This window comes from Schistocerca piceifrons, chromosome 4, assembly GCF_021461385.2.
Source record: "Schistocerca piceifrons isolate TAMUIC-IGC-003096 chromosome 4, iqSchPice1.1, whole genome shotgun sequence".
Taxonomy (NCBI): Eukaryota; Metazoa; Arthropoda; class Insecta; order Orthoptera; family Acrididae; genus Schistocerca; species Schistocerca piceifrons.
The window spans coordinates 721425074-721443934 of NC_060141.1; the positions used below are offsets into that span (position 1 = coordinate 721425074).

The 18861-nt window shown below is 40.7% G+C and overlaps 1 protein-coding gene across 1 annotated transcript in view; it reads left to right on the top strand.

The window, feature by feature from the left end:
• The first annotated feature begins 1709 nt into the window (after positions 1–1709).
• Positions 1710–18861, top strand: part of LOC124795422 (integrator complex subunit 7) — a 171097-nt gene continuing 153945 nt past the window's right edge. Inside the window, 1 exon segment of the mRNA XM_047259451.1 lies at positions 1710–1900. Coding sequence (XP_047115407.1) covers positions 1810–1900 — 91 coding nt within the window. The 5' untranslated portion in view covers positions 1710–1809.

Below are 18861 nucleotides of genomic sequence, written 5' to 3' on the forward strand. Positions count from 1 at the left end.
ACGGTATGATTGAATCGAAACCGGGCTAGGTTCACTGATTTCACGCGAAATATTTTCATCTGATCTGGTAATCGATGCTTCATCGACTGTGCACAAGGTTTCATTTGCAAGTGGTTCGTTATTGTTAATCCCTGTGGAGTGCAATTGAATTGTAATTACTTCTACATTATGTTGTGCTGAAAAACTAATTGCGTCATCATTTACGTCACTATTGTCAGAATCGGTGACGTGTCCATGAACATTTGTTAAATTAAAGTTCTCCAATTCCATTGTGAAGATATTATTTTTATCTGTACTTTACTGTTAATCTAAATCTTTAAATTCTCTCGCAGTTGAATTAATAAAAATATCACGCGATTGTTATTTGTTGCGTGTCGGAAATTTACAAGATGGCGCACTACGTCTTCTAATTCTGCGATTGTTGAACATAAAAAAGTAATTATCAAAGTTTAATTGTGTGTTGGCACAAACACTACCAGGATTTTAATATGGACAGGAAATGGTTCTGCTTTAAGTGGAGCTAAGCCAAGGTACAGCCACTGCATGCGTTTGCGCTTTCCTACCTTAATTCCGACTGAGCTGCGTCACTCACGATTACGTTAGTTTTGTAAATCCTTGTCCTTGTTCCTTCTGGTTATTGTGCCATCCGTTTATACAGTTAATACTGTTTCACTTTATTCGTCATTTTCCATGTGCGTCATGTAACAGAGAAACAGTAATTAGTACAAGTACATTTGTAGCACAACAATGAAGTACTTACTCTTTGTTCCACCAGCACTGTCCCTGTCAGCGGTCGCCAGTGTGGCAAAATAAATAAAAAACATTTTACATTTTAAATTCCACGTCATTGTTGATTTAATCAGAGTTCTCACCTTAGACGTAGAATTAGTCCTTCTGCCACAATATTAATTCATTAGTCGCCATCGATGTTCTTCTCTTTGTTGACCGTGTGTACCATCATGAGTCGGCATCGGTTCACTTCACGAAGACGGTGGAAACCAAGGAATACTATGCTACGTCGCTATAAATAATTTTCGTAACACTTCGATACTTTTCACTATTTTTTTATTCACAACACAATAAGACTTGCTGTGCTCGTCGCACACACCATAATTACCCACCATATGGCTGCCTTTCCGCACAGTCCAAAAATCACGTCCATCCTCCACAAGGCAACAATCGAAAGTGTCCCTTAGCTCCTTGGAGTATCAAACAAAAGAGAATCCAATGTGAACTTTACAAAGATTGTAATATACATGCCTCTCAATTTATCTTTGGCGCAGCTTTTAAGATATTGTATGTCTCTGCATAGGAATGTGTCATTACACTGTGATATGAGAATCTTTATCTGTCAGAAGAGAAATGTGTTTTTCTTCTCAATAATGATCTCTCTAATTCTGGTCTGATTAATGTCCTATTACTTTCCTTCTTACTTTTTGTGGCAGAGATAAATCATTATTATGACAACTTTGACTTCTCATTCTGCTGAATATTGAGATATATTTTTTCACATAATTTTCCATTTGTGGTGTTTAATGAATTAGTAGGACTTTTTTGTTACTACTCGGAGCTATGGATTCTTTTGGACAAATTGTGGTGATTTCTTATAGGTTTACACGGTCCGTCTACAGCAACTATTGCCTTTCTGCTTGAAATTTGTTTCGGTTCTATTTGTAACTTCCAGTTGTTGGTGAGACTGATTTTGGTCACGTGAACGACTTTACGCTCAGTTGTGTCAATGTTGCCGGGAGGTGTCTGCTGTTGTGTTTACAACCGTTTGTTTACGTTTGTGTATGTGCAATTCATACTATGATACCTGTTAGGGTTAATTCATTTAACGAAAATGGATTGGGAGAGCCGGAGCAGGATGCAAATACAGCTCTTACAGAACTTGACAAAGGTGAGTTTTATTAATTTTTACTCAAGATTTAAGTAAATCAGTATTCTTCCAGTAAACGTGCAACATCAGCTCCGTTTCTGTTAAAGACGCGATTGTAACAGTACACATGGGGAGCTATGCGCTATACTGCTTTGTAAAACTGTTTTAAAATAAATCTGTATATACACAGATTGGAATATAATAAAAGCGTCAAAATTATTATAATTATACTGTAGGTTTTTCATGACAGCAATCCACCCGAATGTACATACTGCCCCTGATCTCTCCGCATTTACTATTTATTTTACATTCACTTTTTGCCGATGGAGAATTTAAGTTTTTAACCCATGTATTGGACATCGAAATCAGCAAATATTTTCATTTTTCCGCTCTATTCTTCAAGGGCCTCACTTGTTCGCTGTTGTGTTATATGGAACAAGACAGGTACTACAGACAATGGGAGATTTCAATGCAAAAGATACTAGGAACATAACTTAATATTTTACGTTAAAACAAAACTATTTTGAAATATTTGGAGGTAGATGTGAGAAGATGCTGTAACTTATGTATCTGATGTAAGAAGCAGTTGGAAAATAGTAGTATGAAGAGGAGGAAAACAAGTTTACATGCGGTAATCAGATTTCATCAGGTTGCACAGAACAGAGAGCAAATACATATTTCTTTATGTGTTTATATTGTTGAAGAAATTGATCATACTGATTAACGAAAATACATTCTAGAAGTACTCCCATATTCATTCATTCATATTAGATATATAAAACCGTTATAGGCTTGCAGAAACAATATGCAATGGGAAGTTTTAGTAACTCACTAGAAATGATTGAAACCAAAACGACAAAAATTATATAAAATGAACCAGAAAGGTTGCTTACAAAAAATCTGTTTACGAGACAACGAGCCTCATCTAAAGCAGAAGGAAGCAAAAAGGCAAGAGAAAAATGTATGAGATATTCAGTGAAATCAACAGAAAATTCACGCAATGAAATAACAACATTGAAGAAATAAGTTGGAGTCAGTAGTGGATATAGCATAATGGATCATTTATGAATCGTATTTGAAATTGTAAACTGTTCATTAAAAGTTTTACATCACCTACTTATGCCTATCTACGTTGATCTGTGAACATACATGAACTTAGATTCAGCGGGACCAGGGAATATAAGAATAGCCAAAATATTTTTCGTTTTTCTCAGCTTCAAGTCACCAAACATCACTGTGACCAGTTTTAATTTCATAGTAAGTAATTATCGTATGATTTGGGTATGTTACATAGTAGTAACATGTCAACTGTTCAGTTGACTTCTTAATTATCATCAGTAGATTTTAATACTTTAAAACTTGCCAACTGCTTATTCAGTGAGTTGTGATTGTCTGATGATTACTTAGTATGGAGCCAAAACTGTTCGTGATTACATAAATAGTATAACGATTTGTGTGTGTGTATGTTCAGTGACATACCTGCGAGTTTCAGTTGGCTTCATGCATGTGCAGTAAGTTAATGGCAGTGACACCACAAGCCATTCTGTACAGTTAATGTCTGCCTCCTAGTGGTAGATGTTCATGGAGTGGGTTAGGTGTGTTCACGTTTTATTGTGTGGAAAGAGTAACTGTAAGGCTGCATGAGATGTTGAATATCCTGTCTTCATTTTATACAGCCTTCATATAGTCCTTGATAGTGATGAAAGGCATCTGCACATGGTGCTGGCACATAACAACACTGACCTATCTCACTGCTGAACTAGGTTAACAGCTTGCCTGTGAATTAATTCCCAGGCACCTCCATTCTTTTCTATGATGATCATCAGCTGTCAGACAAATCCTTCACTCATCTGTGAAGACAACCTGCTGCCACTGATCCTATTTCCATTCCAAATGTGCTCTAGCCCACCATCTTTGTTTACCATACTCCAGTTTGTACTGTTGTTTCTAGTGGATAGCTAAAGGCCAAATTGATTGTGCGGAGATGTGTTGTGTACCACACGGGTTGACATAGCCCTCCCAATTATTTCCTGATAGGCAGCAAGCTGTTCATTTGAATTCTCCTTGATATACTTAAGAGTCATAATTTGTTGGTAGTGGTCATCAACCAGTAAGAGGCAGAGTTTCATTGTTTCATGTCTCATGAGTGGTCAAGCATGTGAATGTCTTGCTGCGATATATGTCTATTCAGTATGTAGCCTCCCATGCTGACAACCCTTCTTGATGTAAAGTGAAAGCATGGTACAACCTTGAAATAATCCTTTTAGGCATGTTGGCAGAGTTAGTTATTTGGGCATTGTGGTATTGTTAGATTTCACCCATCTGCTTTGACTTATGGCAGCATATGCGACCATAAAGCTACTACATTCTCACATGAATAAAAATAAAAACCATATAAGAATATTTTTCTCCAGCAATAAAAAGAAACTAATGGGACAACTGCAGAAAGTAGAGGGCTTAGGGTGGGGGCAAGCTCGTATACAATACGAAAAACATCGTCATCCCAAAACAAATATTACTGGTATCCACAAAATCAAACACAAAAATTCTCAACTTACAGCATAATGTTACAAATATGGAACGCACAGGAATTATACATTTCACTTGTGCTATAGCTCAAACAAAACCCTCAATACTGAAAAACCAACACACGCAAGTCTAAAACTTGGTACTGCAAATTTCACTTGACCTATATAAAAATGAAGCTGTCAGTACCTAGAACCCAAACACAAGTAAAAATCTTGGTATTGCAGATATCACATAACCTACATAGCTCAAATGAAGCCAATGGTACCAACCGTCCCACTCCCATTCCCCCTCCTCATACACAAATAAAAAAAAAAAAAAATAACACATTGAAAACCATATAAAACAAAAATATTATTTACCAACCAAAGCCACCTACAAATACAAGTAGGCTGGCTAACCCTCCCCCCTCCACACAAACTGCTACTAATTGATCTCCACTACCACTCAAGGCCCACACCCAGTTCCTCCTATACTTCACACACTCAGTAGACACTTCCCTACAAGGAGAAAACCTATCCAACAAACTTCACACACGCCCCGAGCGAGATGGCGCATTGGTTAGACACTGGACTCACATTCGGGAGGACGATGGTTCAATCCCGCGTCCGGCCATCCTGATATAGGTTTTCCATGATTTCCCTAAATCGCTCCAGGCAAATGCCAGGATGGTTCCTTTGAAACGGCACGGCCGACTTCCTTCCCTAATCCGATGAGACTGATGACCTCGCTGTCTGGTCTCCTTCCCCAAACAACCCAACCACACACACACACGTCACACGCATGCAAAAATATAAAGATGCATGATAACAGAAATAATACGTAAGTAAAACAATCTTCCTGATGGTCATCCTAGATCTCTTGAACCAGGGCCCTCATCAAATAGAGCGCCAAACATTGTCACAGCTTTACCACCACATATACAGGTTCCTTGCCCGAGAAGCCAGGACTCTAGTGAACTTTATAATCTCATTACACACATACACCTCATGTAATCGGAAATCAAGCTAAACCCATGCAAAAGCCCTATGGTCTTCGTCATATCTTCATCCAGCGCAATCCGTAGTAAATAACTATTAAAGATCGTGATACTAATCATACCTAATGCATACAAGACTGCATAAACCCCCAAAGCAATAAATCAAAGTAACTCACTAGTGACACAGCACATTCTTCCAATAATAACTTCAAAGGATGGTTGAACGAAGTCAAATGTCTAAGTACCATATGAAACCCAAACAACTTCAAACATGAACATCCACCACAAGATCGTCCCTCCAAATGTTAAAGCAAACCAACCACAAACATGACCCACCAAAAAGACCCATTATTTTTGCTCAATGAACCATAATACGAACCTGTTACTGTGAAATGGAATGAGTGAATTTTACTGACTTTATAGTAAATCTCACCAGAAAATGTGGCTACATGCTGGCCATTCAGATTTTCCAGCCCCCCCCCCCCCCCTCCTCCACACACATCCATGTAATGATTAAATCTTAACACACACATGTTGTTGTTGTTGTTGTTGTCGTCTTCAGTCCTGCGACTGGTTTGATGCAGCTCTCCATGCTACTCTATCCTGTGCAAGCTTCTTCATCTCCCAGTACTTACTGCAACCTACATCCTTCTGAATCTGCTTAGTGTGTTCATCTCTTGGTCTCCCTCTACGACTTTTACCCTCCACGCTGCCCTCCAGTACTAAATTGATGATCTCTTGATGCCTCAGAACATGTCCTACCAACCGATCCCTTCTTGTAGTCAAGTTGTGCCACAAACTCCTCTTCTCCCCAATTCTGGTCAATACCTCCTCATTAGTTATGTGATCTACCCATCTAATCTTCAGCATTCTTCTGTAGCACCACATTTCGAAAGCTTCTATTCTCTTCTTGTCTAAACTATTTATCGTCCATGTTTCACTTCCATGCATGGCTACACTCCATACAAATACTTTCAGAAATGACTTCCTGACACTTAAATCTATACTCGATGTTAACAAATTTCTCTTCTTCAGTAATGCTTTCCTTGCCATTGCCAGTCTATATTTTATATCCTCTCTACTTCGACCATCATCAGTTATTTTGCTCCCCAAATAGCAAAACTCCTTTACTACTTTAAGTGTGTCATTTTCTAATCTAATTCCCTCAGCATCACCTGACTTAATTAGACTACATTCCATTATCCTCGTTTTGCTTTTATTTCCTCCTTTCAAGACACTGTCCATTCCATTCAACTGCTCTTCCAAGTCCTTTGCTGTCCCTGACAGAATTACAATACACACACACATACAGATCATATTACTAACACACTCAGAGCATATCCTGTGTAGCAGGAGTTTTCAAGCAGATGTGACTTCAGCTTGTGTAAAATACGTTATATTGCTAGATAGGTGGTAAAAGATTTTTAAGGCTGATTACGTCACTCCCTTCTTTGCCACACCAAGGCTGAGTATGGAAAGTGTAAATCATTTCTCCTTATAGTGTTATATTTAGGTGAGTTTTCAGGCTGTGATTGATTGTTGTCAACAAGCTTCATAAGGCGTTAAACATATTGCCAATCATTTGGAAAACTGTCTGCAGTAGGTCTAGAGCAGACACTACACATTATCCTTATTTAAAGTTTTTGTGCAACAAATCTTTTTTCTCAGTGAGGAGTTACCCCCAGAATATGACAACATAAGACATTATTAATAATTTTTTTTTTACTTTTTCATCTCATAGACCTAATAGGATCTGTATCACAAAAGTTGCAGAGCTAAGATATTTAAGGTTATCTGGAACACGACTTCCATTTCAGGTCCTTATCAATATGAACATTTAAGAATTTATAGTATTGTTTCATTTATCTATTTACCCTAATGCATTATTTACAATGGTGTGATCAGGCCTTGTGCAGTACTGAAGTCCATGTATTGTGTTTTATCTAAATTTGGTGAAAGCTCATTTGCAGGAAACTAGTTATTAATGTTCAAGAAAATTTGATTTGTGTTTTCAATTATTGCCTATTAAAGTTATTCCATTAGCCTTGATTATAACACATGCGTCATCACAGAGAGAACTATTTCTTCTTCTTGGATGTGTGTTGGAAAGTCATTTATATATAAGAAGAAAAAGAGCCGACACATTATTGAACCCTATGGTGTACAGTATCCACAAATTGCCTTGTTCTGTTCAAAGTTGGAGACCTGCACTAAGAATATAGGTTTACTTTACCTCTGTTACACAGGTAGCTGCACATAGCAATTTGCTGTGATCGAAGTGTACTGTAAAAGAGGTTTCCTGTCAATGTATCACAAACATTGCACATCATGAGGGTGTTCTTAAACTTTTTTTTTTTTTTGGGTAGCTTACAGTAGAACTCTGAGAATAAATTACCACTTTGCTGGGAATTCATAGATCTTGAGAATACTTTCAGTTCACTTTAACAACAAAATATACCCTAACAGCTTTTGAGGAAAGAGCCATTTATTAAACCTGTGTCACTGAACTGAAGAATATGTAAATCAGTGCCAAAGTTATTAATAGGTTTCACAATCACAGTGATAAATTCAAAATCAATAGTGAAGACAGACATGGAGATTACATATGACAAAATTATTCTCAGTAGTCCTAGATGACATTTAATAGCTTGGGGGGGGGGGGGGGGGGAGGAATGCATTTTAATACATCATACTGAAACCACCTTCGTTTTATTGAAAACACCGTACTGTTCACCCATAGTGTAGATAAACCTGAACAGCTAATGAATGAACTTTCCTTTTGAAAGTAAGTCAGAAAATCTGTTATAAGACTGGAGTATAATTAAAAAATGAAAACATAACAGTGCAAATAAACATTGAAGTTGTAAAACCAGTTGAATATTGTGATTGGATTGAAAACAAAAGAAATAAACCATGAATTAAATATAATGTACAGTGCTTTTGCAAAACTACTTTCCTAAACTAAATTTCCAGGGACTGAATTTGAAGCTTTAAATTACACCTTTTAGCAGTCAAACACTGAACACAAAAACCATTCAAAAACTGAGGTTGCTTACATACATACATTTATGAAATAATTTTTTTCTGCTCAAGTCACGTTGACTAATATTTGTGTGTTTCAGCATGATGCTTAATTGTCAATTGCTTTACATTTACATATAATTAATGTGATGTGTGATGAGGTCCAGTACAGTTACACATACATTAATCTGAGGTATGGTGAAGTATACATGTAGCTGTAAAGCACATGACAATCGCACCATGCTGCTGAAACCTGCTGTACTGATAACTATTTGTAAAAAGTGACTGAAGGAGGAAAAATTATTTCATAAATTTCTAATAAAGTTGCCAACCTCAAGAAAACATGGATAAATTCAAATATACATGCATTATGGCAATTACCAGGGGATAATGGAAAACAAGTGGGCCAGAGAACAAACTGGACTGGAATATATAACTACAATGTAATGAAAATGGAACTGAAGTGAGAAGGATTTGTGCCAGGTGAATGGATTGTAGGTGGACCAAGGAAAATCTTTGCTGGGTTCCAAGAAATGGAAAAAATTGAGGCAATGGCCAAATGCAATTGGTTTAGAAGGCATTCAGAAGCAGCTTGGATTTAAATAACTGAAGACTGTAGTGCACAGAGAAGTTTGGTAGAGGCACGTAATCGCTAATATCATTGTAGAGCCTTAACAACACTGACAATCTCATGTAAAAACCCATGCCCCACATTCCTTACCATCCAGATGTTGATCTTAATGATTCTCACATGCTTGAATCCTTTAGAGAGTAACTGAGTAAATTTTGAGACAAATAAAACGCAAAATATAGAGTTCCTGCATCAAATAAGACAGCTGCCTACCTCTTTTGGTACTAGGGGAATAATAGAACTCCAACCACCATGGCAATAATGTGTAGACATTTAGGGGGGAATTCTTTGGAAATCTGAATAGGTTTAGAAAGACTAAGTTTATTGGTCACTCCTTCTTTCTTCTGAAGTGTATAAACTAAGCCCCCCTCCACCTCCGCCTCTCCTCAAGAAGCTCACAGTTATTTTTGGAGATGTGTGGCGACCACAGGGTCCTGAGTCATTGTACTACTTGTTCCTTACCAACTGTACTCTCCAACTATACATTTTCTCTTTTTTCTGACTTTCTAGAAGGGCTTCCTTGTTGACAACTTTGCTTTTCTAAAGGACAATGACTATGTTTACGTACTTTGCTTTTTCCAGACTTTTTTCCTCACTCATTTCAATAACACACGTTTGGTTCCAATTTTTGTCTGTGACCAACACTCATTCCTAATTTTTACATTGTCTGCAGAAGGTTGCCCAATATGCTGTGCACTCCATGTGCCGTGCAATCCCATCGTAAGCATCACTTGGCAGCCCAGCACTTTGTCACAGCACGAAGTCAATCTTTGGATAGCAGAGCCACAGGTCATTTATTGCGAATAGTTCAATCATCTTTCATTCCAGATACACACCTTGATATCCCACCCTCTCACTTCCTAACCATAGATAAAACTCTTTATGGCAAATAAATGTAAAAGAAGGCAGATGACTAGAAAAACCAAAGGTGAAGGTGGATACAGCAGCTCCGTCAGAATTCCCCACAACATGATGTCGAAATTATACACATTGACATCATTCCTGCTCAACAGGTGGTGCAAGCACAGGCCAAAATGGACATCATTCTTTTGTATCCTTTCCAGCACCTCTACAGAATATGGAAACACCAAAAAAACAACATGTTGCCATGCCTAATACAGTGTGGCAAACTTGTTTGTGTTCAAAACAGGTTCTAGTCATCTCAGAATGGATACATAAAGGACATGTATGGTTTTCAAGGGCACGTTATACCATTCTTCGTGCAAAATATCAGCACGGGCCGGTAACAATGATGGAGGTGGATAGTGATCATGCACCCTTCTCAACAAAGGCTCAATAATATTGAAATCTGGTGACTGTGGTGGCCAGGGGAGATGCAACAATGCATCCTCGTACTCATAAACCAATGGCAGGTACACACAACCTTATAGAGTAACCATGAAATACTGGGTATGGTCACTGAACCCCGGCCATGTTTCACTCTTGGGATATAATCTCTGCCAGAAGTTGGAAAAAATGTGAAACAAGACTCATCGGACTAAATAATTTTGTTCCATTACTACATAGCACATGTTTTATGTGCACACGGTTTGAGGCATCTTGTCATGGTCCGTGTAACTCCCCCTCACCCCTCTTCACCCCCCCCCCCCCAACCCATCAGACCAGAGGTTAGAGTCCTCCTTTGAGCATGGGTGTGTGTGTTTAAGTTAGATTAAGTAGTGTGTAAGCTTAGGGACCAATGACCTCTGCAGTTTGGTCCCATAAGACCTTACCAACCAGGTTTCATGCATTTGGCAACATATGCATATAAGCTGTGAGGAATCCAATTCTGCCGGAAAGGAAACAGTGACAAAAAACCAAGGATGGCACAAACACATCTGGTTCCTGTGTCACTTGACAGTGCCAGAAGGACCAGAAATTAAAGACAAGTCGCAGCCAATCTGGCGAAGGATGCGCCCCTGCTCCCAGCACTTCCTGCCAGAGAAAACATGGTAGAACACCAAAGCATGCGGTGCCAAGCCAGTACGAGGCAAAGCAGTGGGAGAATGCAGCGGCGGGTGCAATAACTGCAGGGGCATCCACTGGGTGCGGCCACGTAGCAATTCTGCTGGGGAACGGGTGCTGCGTGGCTGGGAGTGATAGGAAGTAAGGAAAGTCCATAGCACACGCTCGTGAGAGTCTGTGGCACACAACTTGTTCATCTGCAACTTAAATATTCGCACAAAGCGTTCAGCCTCGCCGTTCGACTAGGGGTGGAATGGGGCTGAGGTCAGATGGCGAATGCCGTTAGCAGCACAGAACGCTTCAAACTCAGACGACACAAATTGGGGGCCATTGTTGGAGACAATAACTTCAGGAAGGCTCTCAACACAAAAAATAGACATCAAAGTCCAAATAGTACTGGCAGATGTAATAGAAGACATAGGCGCAACAAAAGAGAAGTTTCTGTACGCATCAGTAACTATCAACCAGTCGGTGTCCCAGAAAGGACCCGCAAAATCAATATGAACGCGCTGCCAAGGCACAGTAGGAGTCGGCCATGCAAACAAGCCCTGGCGGGAAACAGATTGATGCTCCACGCAGGAGCGACAATTAGCAAGCAAGTTTTCAATTTGTTTATCAATACCGACCGAAGTGCAGTGACGAAGTGCTAATTGCTTCATCCGCACTATACCCCAATGAGCAGCATGCAGTAATTGGAGGATTTCCAACTGCAACCAATGAGGTACAACTACACGAGACTGATCATTGTCAGTTCATAAAAAAAAAAAAAAAAAAAAAAAAAACACTGTGGTGTACAGACATGTTGTGATGTTGCGCAAAGTAATGTTGAACAAGGGGATCACAAATCTGCATAACAGACATAGGCCATTGAGTACGAGTATACTGCCAAAGAATCTGGAAAAAAATATTAGTGGCTGTCGCGGAAGCAATTCAGCGAAAATCCACTGGAAAACCATCAGCTAATTCATTATCCTGCGAATCAATAAACATGCATGACAAGTCGTAAGAATCAAATTCATTGTCAAGTCTGATATGGAGGTGAGACAAAGCATCAGCATTGCCATGCTGGGCCGTAGGCTGAAACAAAATTTCGTAATTGTTGTTAGACAAAAACAAACACCAATGTTGCAACTTCTGTGCAGTACAGGCTGGAACCGTCTTTGACGGGTGAAACAATGACACAAAGGCTTATGGTCGGTGACCAAATAGAACTTGCGACCATACAAAAAAATCATGAAACTTTGTCACTTCATATACAATAGCTAAAGCTTCTTTCTAGATTTGAGATTAGTTTTGCTGAGCAGAATTGAGCAACTTAGACGCAAAAGCGATTGGGCAGTCGATAGAATTATTGCGGTGCGAGAGAACTACTCTGATGCCGTGAGAAGATGCATTGACAGCCAAAACAACTGGTTTGGAGGGCTTGAAAGGAATTTGCACTTGTCTCTGTTACACTTGAGTCCTGCCTGCAAAAGTACAGTAAATAAGGCACGCAAATTCTGCAAGTGTTCGTCAGGGGTGCGACCTGATACGACAAGGTCGTCCAGATAATTGGAACAGCCAGGGACAGTGGCACACAACTGCTGCAAGTAAGACTGAAAAATAGCAGGAGCCGAAGCACAACCGAATGAAAGGCAGTGAAACTTGAACAATTCAAGGTGGGTGTTGATTACAAAATAGCGCTGCGGAATTTGAAAGTATGCGTCGCACAAGTCAACTGTGGAAAAGAATTTTCCCACACCAAGCTTATCAAAAATGTCTTCAGGACATGGTAAGGGAGCGACCACTGTCTCGGGATTTACCGTAGACTTAAAGTCAGCACAAATACGGGGATGACCGTTTGGTTTCTTCTTTTTTAGATCACAACAATACGGTTCTGATACTTCCTGTCCAAGCCCATGCAATAAGTTAACCCATCTGACATAATTATAGGACATTCTGCAGCATATTTTTCTATAAATGAAGTCAAAACCCGCTTAGAATGTTATGTCACTATGGCACACAAACAGGCATTTGACCTCTCAAAGGAATAAGCCTGCTGGGCAGAAATTTTATCTTTGAAAGAAAAATTTATGTATATGCAGGGTGGTTACAACGAAACTTTCACTAATTGAGCCAGTGCAGACAGAAAACTATTCACCATATGGATATCCAATTTGATGGGAATGATGTTCAGACTTTGATCTGCAGGGTTTGCATTGATAGTAGTGTTAGTATGACGACTTACCATTAGACGCCAGCACGTTATGGCAACATCGGGTTGAAACACAAGTAACAATGGGCATTACGTCAACATGGGTCTGGACAAGGTGTGCAGAGTTTTACTCACAAAGTCTTTTTTTTATCCAAACAGCTGAAGTAGTGATGCTGCTCTTTATGAGTATTGGCGCATTAAAGGAATGCGGAGGGGTCCTCTTTCTGCACCAGGGTTGAAGAACATGATTCAGAAGTTCAAATTAAATGACAGTTTGGCCACCAAGATCACCAGATTTGAACCCATCTGATTCTGGCTGGGGGGGGGGGGGGGGTTACCTGAAAGATAGGATTATCAATGGGACACACAACACATTGAGGTTGAAGATGAGCATACCGAGAGAGGAAGCCAACATCCTATCTGAGATGTTTCAGCTCACAGTAGAGCAATATCTAATGTGGTTCCAGGCTTTTGTGGATGCAGATGGTCCTCAAATTGAGCGATGTTTGTAACCTGGAACATAAACATGTGCACAATTAACAAATGTTACCCTGTCTTGCGGAAATTAAAATGTGCTTCTTTTAATGGTTTGGTCATTATTTTTCTTCTGCGTGTCCTTAGAAATGTTTCCACAAAGTTTCATTGCCCTATGATCACTCATTTTGTGTGGGGCCCCTCTCAAGTAGCATACGTTTAATCATAACCATCTTGTATAATTTGAAGTTCACTTAAATTGTAATTACTGCTTTCACGCATTACAAGGACAACCAAAGGTAATGTTTAATCTCTGAATGATTCAGCCCAGTAATCAGTGATATCATCTACTATGTTACAGTTCAGATCTGATCTGATGGATAATATTGGAAGCTCAGTTTGACCTCTTGTGCATATGTTTACAAGAGACACAATGCACACCTTCAGACAATCTTATGTTAGAAGGCTGCACCATGCACAGGAGTGAAAATACAGATGGTGAGAGGACCAAGCATGGAGTGGCAGTATTTGTCAACAATACAAGCCACTTAGTACCAATTAGCCTCCCTCACCACATACCTTCAAGCAGTTGACATTCAGATTTACATACTTCTAAGGATGATTGTGCGCCCTGTCTCCCTCTTCAAGAACATGTGGATAGTGGGGCTCTTCGGAACTTCAACCTTGAACTCCCGTGACCTTTTCTAATTCTAGGATATAACGGTGCATATCACACACATTTAGGCTCCATATACTCTTGTCCTAGGTGCCAAGTATGTCAGAGGTTCCCCTTGTCAAATGTATCTGCCTCGCCTATACGTGGAAAGCGACACTTTTAGCTCTGCACCAGAATCGTCCACAGACTGTCACTTTCCTACCCCACACTTTTTGATACTGTTCTTTGGGAAGTGGCTATGGACTTAAAGCATAGTCACCATTTTTCCATTTGGATCCACTGTCAGACACATCAGCACCTGCCACCAAGCCACCTGAATAGATCTTCTACAAAGATCACTAGAGAGTGTACAGCAATGTAGTCCAACATCAATCCATCACCCCTGGGTGGTAGAACATGTCGCTACCATCATACACAGGGCTCCTGATGCATCTGTCCCGAAGTTGTCAGTTAAACCCAGCAGATAGCTAGTCCCATGGTGGAGCAAGGACTGCTATTTAGCCATCAGGGATATGGAGGTAGCACTACAAACATTTCACTGTATGTATCTGATGATAGTCTTGCAGCCTTTCACACTGCTCAGGCAAAAGCCTGTTGTATTGTCAGAGGCAACAAAAAGTAGTCATTGCAGTATTTTTACATTCTGTTAACCATTTCACATTATAATCATGTGAGTCAATGCACAGGATCGATGAGAATAGTAATTGGTTAGAATTTGCAACCCAGGCAATAAAGAAAGTGAAGAAATGTTGCCAACTTGCTCGCCAAAACTCTACTGTTTATCTGGCGTATGGTATATCTTTACTTTCCGAAATACACTCATAGTTTGACAACTCCTTCACTTCGAAGACCAGACATACCAACAATTAAAGGGAACAGCCATGGGTACCAGGATGGCCCCCTCGTACGCCAACTTCTTAATGGGTTGCTTAGAGGAAGCCTTCTTGGTTACCCAGGCCTGCCAACCCAAAGTTTGGTACAGATTTATTGATGACATATTCATGATCTGGACTCACAGTGAAGAAGAACTCCAGAATTTCCTCTCCAACCTCAACTCCTTTGGTTCCATCAGATTCACCTGGTCCTACTTCAAATCCCATGCCACTTTCCTCGATGTTGGCATCCATCTGTCCAATGGCGAGCTTCACACATCCGTCAACATCAAACCCACCAACAATCAACAGTACCTCCATTATGACAGCTGCCACCCATTCCATATCAAATGGTCCCTTCCCTACAACCTAGGTCTTCTGGCAAACGAATCTGCTCCCGTCCTGAATCCCTGAACCATTACACCAACAACCTGAAAACAGCTTTCGCATCCCGCAACTACCCTCCCGACCTGGTACAGAAGCAAATAACCAGAGCCACTTCCTCATCCCCTTAAACCCAGAACCTCCCACAGAAGAACCCCAAAAGTTCCCCACTTGTGACAGGATACTTTCTGGGACTGGATCAGACTCTGAATGTGGCTCTCCAGCAGGGATACAACTTCCTCAAATCCTGCCCTGAAATGAGATCCATCCTTCATGAAATCCTCCCCACTCCACCAAGAGTGACTTTCCGCCGTCCACCTAACCTTTGTAACCTCTTGGTTCATCCCTATGGAATCCCCAAACCACCTTCCTTACCCTCTGGCTCCTACCCTTGTAAACGCCCCCGGTGTAAAACCTGTCCCGTGCACCCTCCCACCACCACCTACTCCAGTCCTGTAACCCGGAAGGTGTACACGATCAAAGGCAGAGCCATGTGTGAAAGCACCCATGTGATTTACCAACTGACCTGCCTACACTGTGAAGCTTTCTATGTGGGAATGATCAGCAACAAACTGTCCATTCGCATGAATGGACACAAGCAGACAGTGTTTGTTGGTAATGAGGATCACCCTGTGGCTAAACATGCCTTGGTGCACGGCCAGCACATCTTGGCACAGTGTTACACCGTCTGGGTTATTTGGATACTTCCCACTGACGCCAACCTATCAGAACTCCGGAGATGGGAACTTGCCCTTCAATACATCCTCTCTTCCTATTATCCACGAGGCCTCAACCTCCGCTAATTTCAAGTTGCCGCCGCTCATACCTCACCTGTCATTCAACAACATCTTTGCCTCTGTACTTCCGCCTCGACTGACATCTCTGCCCAATCTCTTTGCCTTTACATATGTCTGCTTGTGTCTGTATATGTGCGGATGGATATGTGTGTGTGCGCGCACACGGGTGTATACCTGTCCCTATTTCCCCCTAAGGTAAGTCTTTCCACTCCCGGGACTGGAATGACTCCTTACCCTCTCCCTTAAAACCCACATCCTTTCGTCTTTCCCCCTCCTTCCCTCTTTCCTGATGAAGCAACCGTGGGTTGCGAAAGCTTGAAGATTGTGTGTGTGTTTGTGTTTTTTATTGTCTCTATCAACATACTAACGCTTTCGTTTGGTAAGTTACGGCACCCTTGTTCTTAGAAATAGTCCAGTTAATAAGATGTAACTGACGCTTTCTAAATAAATGTTCTATTTAAGGACTGCGAGCCATTGTATCTTTACTTCTGGATAGCATGCGAGGTGGTAATGCTGGGAAATGAACAAGCTGACACGGCAGCAAGGGGCACGTGCTACGAAAGTATTGTACTACTCTGAGTGGATGTGGTTGGGTGGTATTATGTTGTTGTTGAGGAGGAAAGTTATGTATCAGTGGAAGAATGTGTGGCTGGAAGTACAAAATAACAAGTTACAGCTGATGAAGCAAAAAGTCTTGCTGTGTCAAAGACTTCTCCAGTTACACAAAAAGAAGTGGCTTTAACGCAACTGAGAAAAGGCTACTGTCCTCTAACACACAGGCACCACATTTGGTGAGATCCCAACCAGCGTGGTGCTTGTAGTGTACCTGTGTCAGTGCACTACATTTTACCTGATTTGTCTTCATATTGTGGCAAGCGGGCAGCGGAAGATGAAAGTGGCACTCCACCCTTTTCTCGTCGTGGAATACATTAGGCTTTGATTTTTAAAGGAAGAGGGGAATGATGTGCTTGCTGCTTAGTTCCCTTTAACTGCTCTAATAAATCAGTCTACAAACTGAGTTTAACACGTATCACTGGACTGTTCATGACAAAGAGAAGAATGTTAGAATTGAATGTCTCATTGATGGACTTTTTTTTTAAGACTACTCTGCAGTTCACATTCAAGTGCTTGGCAGAGGGTTCATCGAACCACAATCATACTATCTCTCTACCATTCCACTCCTGAACAGTGCGCGGGAGAAACGAACACCTAAACCTTTCTGTTCGAGCTCTGATTTCTCTTATTTTATTTTGATCATCATTCCTACCTATGTAGGTTGGGCTAAACAAAATATTTTCGCATTTGGAAGAGAAAGTTGGTGACTGAAATTTCGTAAATAGATCTCGCCGCGACGAAAAACGTCTGCTTTAATGGCTTCCATCCCAATTCGCGTATCATATCTGCCACACTCTCTCCCCTATTATGTGATAATACAAAACGAGATGCCCTTTTTTGCACCCTTTCGATGTCCTCCGTCAATCCCACCTGGTAAAGATTCCACACCGCGCAGCAATATTCTAACAGAGGACGAACGAGTGTAGTGTAAGCTGTCTCTTTAGTGGACTTGTTGCATCTTCTAAGTGTCCTGCCAATGAAACGCAACCTTTGGCTTGCCTTCCCCACAATATTATCTATGTGGTCTTTCCAACTGAAGTTGTTCGTAATTTTAACACCCAGGTATTTAGTTGAATTTACAGCCTTGAGAATTGTACTATTTATCGAGTAATCGAATTCCAATGGATTTCTTTTGGAACTCATGTGGATCACCTCACACTTTTCGTTATTTAGCGTCAACTGCCACCTGCCACACCATACAGCAATCTTTTCTAAAACGCTTTGCAGCTGATACTGGTCTTCGGATGACCTTACTAGATGGTAAATTACAGCATCATCTACGAACAACCTAAGAGAACTGCTCAGATTGTCACCCAGGTCATTTATATAGACCGGGAACAGCAGAGGTCCCAGGACGCTTCGCTGGGGAACACCTGATATCACTTCAGTTTTACTCGATGATTTGCTGTCTATTACTATGAACTGCGACCTTCCTGATAGGAAATCATGAATCCAGTCGCACAACTGAGACGATACCCCGTAGGCCCGCAGCTTGATTAGAAGTCGCTTATGAGGAACGGTGTCAAAAGCTTTCCGGAAATCTAGAAATACGGAATCAACTTGAGATCCCCTGTCGATAGCGGCCATTACTTCGTGCGAATAAAGAGCTAGCTGCGTTGCACAAGAACGATGTCTTCTGAAACCATGCTGATTACGTATCAATAGATCGTTCCCTTTGAGGTGATTCATAATGTTTGAATACAGTATGTGCTCCAAAACTCTACTGCAAACCGACGTCAATGATATAGGTCTGTAGTTCGACGGATTACTCCTACTACCCTTCTTAAACACTGGTGCGACCTGCACAATTTTCCAATCTGTAGGTACAGATGTATCGGTGAGCGAGCG